This window comes from Cicer arietinum, chromosome 3 (assembly GCF_000331145.2).
Source record: "Cicer arietinum cultivar CDC Frontier isolate Library 1 chromosome 3, Cicar.CDCFrontier_v2.0, whole genome shotgun sequence".
NCBI classification, from domain to species: Eukaryota; Viridiplantae; Streptophyta; class Magnoliopsida; order Fabales; family Fabaceae; genus Cicer; species Cicer arietinum.
This window is the reverse complement of record NC_021162.2, coordinates 30,761,415-30,771,945: the sequence shown is the minus strand read 5'-3', so window position 1 is coordinate 30,771,945 and position 10,531 is coordinate 30,761,415. Positions and strand designations below refer to the sequence as shown.

The 10,531-nt window shown below is 31.6% G+C and overlaps 1 protein-coding gene across 2 annotated transcripts; it reads left to right on the top strand.

Annotated features, from left to right (window-relative positions):
• The first annotated feature begins 486 nt into the window (after nucleotides 1–486).
• LOC101515425 (uncharacterized protein At3g27210) lies at nucleotides 487–5,427 on the top strand. 2 transcript variants are annotated; one of them, XM_004515914.4, is made up of 3 exons: nucleotides 487–937; nucleotides 3,998–4,078; nucleotides 4,815–5,427. In XM_004515914.4, exons 1-3 carry the CDS (start codon nucleotides 775–777, stop codon nucleotides 5,258–5,260), a joined length of 690 nt encoding a protein of 229 aa, XP_004515971.1. In that variant the 5' UTR covers nucleotides 487–774; the 3' UTR covers nucleotides 5,261–5,427. The 2 variants fall into 2 exon arrangements, with proteins under 2 accessions (XP_004515971.1, XP_073221711.1); XM_073365610.1 differs by lacking the exon at nucleotides 487–937 and adding an exon at nucleotides 988–2,502.
• The last annotated feature ends 5,104 nt before the right edge of the window (nucleotides 5,428–10,531 follow it).

Here is a 10,531-nt window from a genome sequence, read left to right as displayed (position 1 = left end):
AATTTGATAATAGTCATATACAAATTATATATATATAATTCAACTAGTAACTTTTCTTAATAAATCTTAAAAATATTAAATGATCATATAAATAGAGACATGATTAATTGATACTTACAGCAAAATGCTCTCTTTTCACTATTCTAAAATAAGTGTCAAATTTATAAAAAAAAATAAAAATTATCAAAAGACCATCCCTTTCAATTTCTAACTCGATTTTTATTTTTATTTTTTCTCTGTACTTTCTACTTTATACTAGATTCATCACTATATTATTATTTTATTTTACATTTATAATAATTAAATTTATATCAACAATTAATAAAAATAATTAAATAATATCATTATTCCTTTTTATATTTACTATTTTCAGTGAAATAGTCAAATAAGCATTTATTTGACCATGAATGGAGTAATAAATAAAATTAAAATAAACCATTAATTTAATGACTTTAATAAAGATACAAATCTATTTAGAATCTATCTATTTCCCTTTCCTTTGAAGTCCAATCAACTCTTAAACTTTCTCTGTTTTTCCACTCCCATTGGGGGTTTCACTTTTCTTTCTTAACGCATTTTTTTGTTACACCTTTGTCATAACGCCAAACACCCTCTTCTTCTCACACTCTTTTGCTCATTCTTTACCTCTCTTCCTCTCTCACTTAGACTCCACTTTCTCTTTTTCTTCATATCATGAACCCTTTTTATATGCTTTAAGGTTCTTCTTCTTCAAGTTGAATTGTGGTTATTCCAAAAAAAGAGTGATTTTGTGATATGGGTTCTTGTTCTTCTGTTCATAGAAACTCATTTTGTTCTAAAACTGTTGATGAACTTGTGATTCTTCCATCACCCATCAAGGAAAATCCTAAAAATGATAACTTTTTGATTCAAGATGTTGCTGTTAAGTCACCTTCTCGATCAACCACCACCTTCAATGGTAGGGTCTTTCTTTTTTTGATTCTCATGCATCATCATCATCATCATCATATAAAGATGCTATTTTTATTGATATATTTCTCATCAGAACTGAGACTTTTCACTTTTATGAACGTTTCTGTTGACCAGTGATTTCATGTTTTGTGGGGTCTTTGATGATTTGACTATCTAATTATTAATCTTCATGCTTGAGTTTTTTTTTTTTAATTTTTTTTATGTTGTTCTTTATGTGTTTTTAATTAACTTGCTTATAATGGCTTATATGATTTACTTTTAATATTCAATTTCTGCTGTACTAACACATGATATTTCATATTATTATTATTTAGAGATTCATTTTTATACGGTAAAAGTTTTACACTTTTGATATATCACAACTAGTCTTTGTGTGACTTTTAAAGTAATCTTGATTTAAGTCTAACAATCTTGATGATTTAAGAGTTATGATTTATCAACGGTCTTAAAAAAATTTACAGTTGACCGTTTGTATAAATAAAATTTTATTATTTAACAAAAAAAATAGTTGGTAGAAAAAATATTCTGGTCTTTTCATATCACAGTCCACATGATGGCATCGAATTCGTATCCGATATTCCTATCGTATCTTTGCAACATAGTAAAATACAACTTAGAATATGAGTCTTTCATCATTATCCAAAGGATGAAATCTGCAACTGGATGAGGTGACTATTGAAAATACAATTCCCTATAAGGTCAAATAGAAAGATTTATGTGGTTGTTGGCCTACCTTAGAACTTAATTCATGATAGTGTACAGAAGACCCTATTTAATGTGAAAACGGCTTAATATATGTGATTGTTGTTGGTAGAAATTTAACGGAAAGTATGGACACCAGCAATTTATTAGGGTAGATACTAAGAATTTTGATTGTTAGTTTGTTGAATTATAGATAAATTTTGACTACTTTTAGTTGAAGTATGTATGACTTTGTTGTCTAATTTTTTCTTTTAAAAAAATTGTAAACCAAAATATCTCTACGCCCGAGACTAATCCTTTTAAGGTAACTAAAATTTATTTAATGACGTAATCTCCCTCAACATATGTTTTTCTATATGTATCAGCAATGAATCAAACCTCGATCAAATGATTAAAGAACTCAAATATCTACCACTTCTTTTATACTTTTGTTTCTTAAATGGCTTGTTAGTAACTTTTATCTATATAAATTTTCTGTTTGAGTAACTTATAAGGAAGGAATTCATGATACAAATGATTTGTTTTAAAATATGGAGAAAAATAAAACCTCTTGAGTGTCCTTAAAGATTTTGTTTTGAAATTTGAGCTCTTTCTCTCTCTGTGGTGGTTGTGGTGGTATGCAAGAGGTTCAGATAAACTTGATGTGTAGTGTTGAAATTAATATGACCAAACAACAGTATCATTAAATGGCGGCCATGGTGATATCATGTAAGAATTGTGTGGTGGATATTTTTACAACCTCATAGGCAATTTGTGAAGGATGCCTGCCATGGCGACACCATAGGCCGCGATGACATGTTTATATGACAAATTTTTGGCCTTCCGTTGTCGTCAACATCGATAAACGATGTAAGCAGACCAGAACATTGGGTTAAGGACACAGATAGTATAATATCATGCACCATGGTTATTTTAAAGACAATGATGGCTATATGTGATTTTGAGTTTCATGTTATGGAGGATTTTGTGACAGTTATTGTATTATCTGTTTTTTGTGGTAATCTGTTAGTGCTTAGAAGTGAACATGGTCCTCTTTTGGAGCTTTTATCCTTTTAGCACCACTCTGATGGCTATATCTCTAGCTGTGAATAAAAACTCTCATATTTGGGTAGGTTGGGTAATCCTGATGAAGGGAAAAAAATATAGAATAACAACTGATATACTAACATTTACTGACCTCAAAACTAATACTAACACTTTCCTATTCAAAAAACAAAACTCTCATTTCTCACCTAGAATTATCCATATTTGCAGTCTACTTCAACTTATGGACCACAAAGAGATGGTCAAGTAGAGTAGTTAATAACTCTACCTTTCAATATAAATTAGGTGAAACAAAGTTTTGATATTTAATATAATATAAATTAAGGTAAAATTGGGTCGGTAGGTCATTATAACTCTTTTTTATGCTTTCCTATAGCAAAACAAGAGAAATGTACAAATGCTGTAATCTGTTCTTTTCTTGCATATGCTTAACATTCATTGCTTCTTAGTTATTAATAGGACGTTTTATGTTTTATTTTGTGGTTGGGGCTTCCTAGCACACTAAAACAGAAAATAGACTATTGTTTTAGCAACAAATGATTGCCAACTTTAGTTCAAATTTGTTAAAGTACTTATTTACACAAAAGTGTTTATGTATTGTGATGGAAATGAAGTCACATGGCAAGTTCTATGAACTGCAACTTGTTACAGTAACCCTTTTTTTAAAAACTTGTCACAGTGGCCTAATAACAAGTACTCCCTGCATTACTTTTCTAATGATATTTTTAGCATTTTGATTTTGTTTGAAAATTATTGATGTTATAGAAATTCAAGACTTAGTAATTTCTTTAGTTGCACCCTTTATTGGTTTAAAAATAAAGAGAATTAAATTAGGGTATTTTAATCTAAATACATATCAATTAATGAGTTTTTAATCTATGTGCCTATATCTTAAATATCCGTCGAAAAGGAATAGAGGGACTTGTTTCATGCAAGTTGTCTAACACTTTTTTAAAGGACTGATGTTACGTAGCACTGACACTTTAGATTGAAGACATGTTTGGTCATTGTAATCATTTATTGTGTTTTCTCAAATTATATATATATCAGTGTTTGTGTCACATCCAGTACCTGTATTAGTACTTCATAGAGTCAGATGAATTATTTGTCAGTAAAAAGGTTTGTGCCACTCCCCTCCTGTTGTAATACTCCACATTCTAGAAGCCAACTTATTATTTCACTGATTGTATTAATTAGTTTTCTTTTATCAAAGCTACTCCTTCACATGTTTAATTTTTTGTAATATTCCTGTGCCATTTCTCAGTTTTTCTTACACAATCTTTTGAACTTTACCATATAGCTAGCAAAGATGAAGCATTTTTTGATTCCAAGGGTTGGTTAGACTCGGATTGTGAAGACGATTTCTACAGTGTCAATGGTGGTAAGGATATCTTCCAATACTTTCTCCTTTCTGTAGTTCTTTGGGAGATTGATCCTCGGCAGCTCCAACCAAACCTCAGTCATTGTATTAATTTAAACACAGGGAGATTCACTATTATTAGATTAATCCAACAATTGAGATTTGGATATAAGGGATGGAGGCTCTCTTGCTCCTCCAACCAAACATCAGTGGTTGTATTAACTTAAAGTATGAGAGAGATTTCAACTATTAGATTAATCCAACGATTGAGATTTGAAAGGAGGGGATGAAGGTTCTCCTGTTACTCCATCTAAATCTCAATTGTTGGATTAATCTAATCGTTGAGTTATTATATTAATCCAACAATTGAGGTTTAAGGCGATGGACCCATAGAGGGGTTGAAGAGGATCGTAGTCTGTTATCATAGACATTGTAGCTTAACCATCATTTTTAACCATTTTTGTGAAGAATGTAGAACTCTAGTTAGAACCTAAAGATATTTCTATCTTTTTTTTCTAGTTTTTCTCTACGTAGCATCGACACTTTAGATTGATATCATGTCGAGTGTCTGACACATGTTGGTGTCTCACATATGTAATTACATTTGATCAGTCGATCACTTCTATTTTCTCAAATTATTTACGATTAGTGTCTCCGTGTCAGTGTCAGTATTTGTGTTTCATATATTTCAATTTTCAATGTTTTTCATGACTCTTCTCCCCCTAATCAACATGTGAATTTCTCTGTTTCTATCCAGATTTTACCCCATCACGTGGCACCACTCCATTGCACCACAATTTTGCAACTTCTATCATCAATAAAACCCCTTCTGAGGATATAGTTCCTAAACCATATCCAACAGAAAAGAAAAAGAATTTGTTGGAACTTTTCAGAGAAAGTGTGAGAGAAAACCAGAACAATGAAGTTGAAAAAACTTCAACCAATGAACAAAATCAACTACTTAAACCAACTATCATACATGATATTCTTACTACAAAATCTGCACAAAGTACTCCTTATATCTCAGGTGGTAACTCTTCATGTAGTAGCATTGAAAGAAACACTATTAATGATGAAAACGAATCATCACCATGCATAAGAGAACCTGTGCAGTGTTGTCTTCCAAATTTGGTTTCGTGTCGCAGCTTTAGCGAGAGGAGGAGGAAGGCTAGTCCTGCTATAGCAGCAAATGGAAAAGTTTGAATTTTAGTGAAATCTATGTGTATTTATATAAAAACATGTTGGAAGGTGAAGCTTTCAATGAATTGAATATGATAATGTATATCTTTATGATGTACTGTAAAGAGCTATATAGCTATATAAATTTGAAGAGATGTTTTTATGTCAATAAGCAATGACATTTCTGTTTACTTAATCTTAAAAAAAAATAAAAAGGAATTAGGTGGTGCTATATATGAAATACTTGATGAATTTCATGTATTGATTTAGGTGCATCAGTATGTTAATTGTTGGCACATTATTAATAGTTAGTGGTTAGTTGACATATTTAATTAACAATTGGCTATCATAATTTATAGTTCATAGTATATCCAACTATATATGAAAGAATCTTTTGCATAATTGGTTTAAGATTTTTGTTTGATGGATTTTAATATCAATTTCCTGATAAAATGAAGAGAGAGAAAATTATTCTACTACCAATATATAATGATACACACTTGACTGATAATTGAGTTTCTTAAACATGTCATAAGATTGATTTCTTCAGGGTGTATGAAAGAACGAGTCAATAGACTACTCTATCGTTCAATTTCTAACTATCAATTGACAGATGTTATACATGTTGACGTCCAACATTAAAGTCATACGAGGTAGTTCATGTTTGGACGCAGGGACTAAATTGATACGGAAAACTTCGTAAGTAAAAATATTTAAGTTTCCTTTATTCTAATTTTTACCTTAATTTTCACGTTTCTGGGTCATTTCTCTTATGTCTCTTAAGAACACTACAAAGAAAATATTCTCTATAACCCTAATAATTGCAATTTGTTAAAAATGATAGTTGATTGTCGTATTGTTCTTGCATCTGGGTCATTGTTTGTGGTTGAATTTGATTTCTGGGCATGATGGAAATTGAGTCATTGAACTCAATGAAATCATCAAAATTGAGAAAAAAGGGTTATTTTTCCCATGAACAAAGTTAAATTTACGAATAAATGCTAATAATATATTCTTTAACATCAATTCTCAACACATTTTTTTTATTGGTTGAAATTTATATAAGTCCAACTAAATTTAAATAGGACCCTCATAATTTAATATGACTCATGTGAATTTCAATTAATAGAAAAAAAAAAAGTGTTAGAATGTGTGTTAGAGAGTGTATTACTACACTCTATGGTAACTAAATATTTGTTCAAGTGATATTGATATTATGAACTTCTGGAATTTGATGAATTAATGACTTTTTGGTATATTTGGAATTGGAATAGTTAATACCTCAAAAACATGACATTTGCATCTGCTGCTACTTTGTCCTTCATTTCTCTAGTTCTACAAAACTCATAACCACCACCCATCGTGTCTACAAAACTGTTGGATCTGTGTTGGTGACAATTGCTACAAGACTTTACTAGTGAAGTTGTTGATGAAGATTATATGTAGCAAATTCCAAAGCGTGTTGTTGCACTAGCCTTTAGGTTCGATTCTCCTCCACCAATCGGATGCAAATGAGATAACCAACGAATCCCCTTCAGGGTACTTTGGAAACCTTGATATGATTTGCACTATCACACCAAGAATATCTTTCAATAGTATGTTACAAAATAATGTTACCTATTCTTTTCTCATGCATTAGAAAAGAATAAGTTGACTCAGTATATGAGAATGAGTGAAAGAAAATGGATGGCAATTACTTGAATTTGTTGTTTGCATTCTATCCAAAGTGACCCTATTTATACGAAAAATAATGTCACTTGGAAAGAATGTTCAGATATTTACCAAAGCATTGCAATGGTCTGGTGGCAAACAAGTGCCTCTGTTTCGCGAGAAGGACACGGGTTTGATCCACCATGTGCCTTTTCATTTTTAATGAACAATCGCGTCTTTTCAAGGCTGAATTTATCCAAAAAACAACATCCAGACGTGATTCGAACACAGAACCTTGTGTTAACAAACATTGAACACAACCACTAAACCAACATGAACTTCATCTTAATTACATCCAATTATAGATACATATATTACCCAATATTTTGGAAATATCTCACAATCCCCCAACATTTTCAAAATATACTTAGTCCCATAATTTTGGAAATATCATGGTTTCAGATAATGGTATCTTACGATTTGAACCACTACTTAGTAAGCTACGGGTTCCACTTATCCCGAATAGATTGGTAGACAAGCTTTGAACCAATTATTCATTAGAACAAGTGTGCACAACTTACACATGAAATCTCAGTACTATCGAAAGAATTATAAAGATGACACATTTGTTAAGGTCTCGTGTCATGTACCTTTTTCATGAGAATTTAAGAGTCAAGCCTTTTAGCTCTTAGAAGCGGCCTCACTTCATCCTCACATAGGTAGACTATATCAGAAATACACCCATAATATGTATTTCAGCAAATTTATGCTATATGTCCATTGAGAGTAAAACTCAACCTTCCTATTTTACACTTATGGTCCAAGTACTTTCAATCTTTGGGATGTATCTATATTCAAGTACTTGCAATCATTATAATAGTGTACTTTTATCATTGAACTCACGACTTGATGTTACTCAAGTGTGAGTCGATTTTCCACCATTGATGATTAATTAGATATGGGCTTGAGTCCCATCCCCAATGATGTCTTCAACACTATGTCCCTTGTCAGACCTTTCGTCAAAGGATCTGCAAGATTCTTTTCAGTTCTTACAAACACTATGGATATTACTCCATTTAAAATTAAATCCTTTACATAGCTATGTCTTAGACCAATATGTCTAGATTTTTCATTATATACTTGGCTATATGCTTTGGATAGTGTGGATTGACTATCGCAATGTATGGATACTGGTGCCATTGGCTTTGGCCAAATTGGTATCTCATACAACAAATTTGTTAGCCATTCTGCCTCTTTACTGCCTGCAGCTAGAGCAATGAACTCTGCAGCCATGGTGGAGTCGGCAATGCAAGTTTGTTTCTTTGATCCCCAAGAAACTGCACCTCCACCAAGGTTGAAGATCTATCCACTTGTGGAAGCATGATCCTCAACATAAGTTACCCAACTGGCATATGTATATCCTTCCAAAACTGAAGGATATCCACTTTAGATTAAATTATAGTTAATTGTTCCTTTTAAATATTTTAATACTCTATTAACAGTCTGCCAATGTTCTTTACTTGGATTGCTAGTATACCGATTTAATCTGCCTACAACATATGCTATGCCAGGTCTGGTAGAGGTCATGGCATACATCAAGCATCCGATTACCTTTGAATAATCTAGTTGTGCCACAGGGCATCCTTTATGTGGTTGTAAACTAGCATTTTGATCAAATGGAGTAGAAACAGGTTTGCAATTAAATTGATCAAATTTCTTTAACACTTTCTCAATATAATGAGATTGAGATAAACCAATATTTACTCAATCTCTAATGATTTTAATTCCTAAAATCACATCTGCTTCACCTAAATCTTTCATATCAAAATTTTTTGATAAGAAAGTTTTAGTTTTCTCCACCTCATCTAAATTGGTGCCAAATATTAACATATCATCCACATATAAACAAATCATAACACCATTTCCATTATGAAATTTACTATAAATACATTTGTCGGATTAATTTATTTTATATCCATTAGAAAGCAAAACTTTATCAAACTTTTGATGCCATTGTTTGGGTGCTTGTTTTAACCCGTATAAGGATTTAATCAATTTACACACTTTATGTTCTTGTCCTTTGATAACAAATCCTTCAGGTTGTTTCATATACACCTCTTCATCTAACTCTCCGTTTAGGCAAGCAGTTTTAACATCCATTTGATGGATTACCAATTTATAGATAGAAGCTAGTGCCAAAAGCACTCTTATGGATGCAATTCTTGCAACAGGTGCATAAGTATCAAAATAGTCGATACCTTCTTTTTGTGTAAACCCTTTGGATAGTGCTAGCTTTGAATTTATCAATGGTACCATCAACTTTCATTTTCTTCTTAAAGATTCATTTACAACCTATTGGTTTGGATCCAGGTGGGAGGTCTACCAATTTCCAAGTTTTATTCCCCATGATTGAGTCCATTTCCTCTTGGATGGCTTCTTTCCAAAAGGAAGAGTCTTGAGACTTTATTGCCTCTTCATATGTGTATGGGTCACTTTCTAAATTGTAGCAAATTGATCCATAACTTTTACTGGAATCATTTGTACCTTCTACAAGGAACATAAAGAAGTCTAGGCCATAATCTTTCTCTTTTCTGGCTCTTTTACTTCTTCTGGGTTCTGAACATGTCAAAGTATCATTATTAGATACATTAATTTCTAGGCTTTGTACACTAGAACATACAGTTTCCTTGGGATGTGGAATTGAGTTAAATCTATTTTCTTGAAAAATTGCATCTCTTGACTCAATCACTGTGTTAATAGGATATGAGTCATTAGATTCAACAACCATGAATCTATAGGTCTTGCTATTTTCAGCATAGCCCAAAAATACACTTTCAATTCTTCTTTCTCCCAATTTCTTTCTTTTTGGTTCAGGAACCTTAACAATTGTTCTACATCCCCAAACTTTTATATAGTTAAGATTAGGTTTTCTTTTCTTCCAGAGTTCATATGGGGTTATCTTGTTCCTTTTATTGGGAACTCTATTTAGCAAATAACATGCAGTTAGCATGGCTTCACCCCAATAACCTTTAGATTAACCAGAATAGGATAACATGGCATTCACAATTTCTTCTAATACCCTATTTTTCTTTTCTGCAATTCCATTTTGTTGTGGGGAATATGGTGCAGTTGTTTGATGCACAATACCAGTGGACTCGAAATATTCAGGATGATAGAACTCTCCTCCCCGATCACTTCTAAAACACTTAATAAAAGTTTCATGTTGAAGTTCTACTTGTGCTTTAAATATTTTAAATTTGTCTAAAATTTCATTCTTAGAGTGCATTAAATAAACATAACAAAATCTAGAGTAATCATCAATAAAAGTGACAAAATACTTTTTACTACCAATTGTAGGCCAACCATGTAAATCACATACATCAGAGTGATTTAAATCTAAAACCTTAGAACTTCTTTCAACACTTTTAAAAGGTTGTCTTGTAACTTTAGTTAGCATGCAAGTAGTACATGAATTTGAATTTTTATCAAAAGTCGGAATTAAATTTGATTTCATCATATCATTCAATTTTCGAAAGTTAATATGTCCTAGTTGTTGAGACAAAATCTCAATTTAATGTTTTAATGAAAACAAACAAAAAGTTAATTAAGAATTCTAATTATGATTCTAAGTGTTTTGGTATTTAA

Bases quoted from the DNA above. Each gene is read 5' to 3' on its own strand.
- LOC101515425 (XM_004515914.4), top strand. From the start codon at position 775: ATGGGTTCTTGTTCTTCTGTTCATAGAAACTCATTTTGTTCTAAAACT. The intron at 938-3,997 runs GTAGGGTCTTTC...TTTACCATATAG, and splicing joins ATCAACCACCACCTTCAATG to CTAGCAAAGATGAAGCATTT. The intron at 4,079-4,814 runs GTAAGGATATCT...GTTTCTATCCAG, and splicing joins TTTCTACAGTGTCAATGGTG to ATTTTACCCCATCACGTGGC.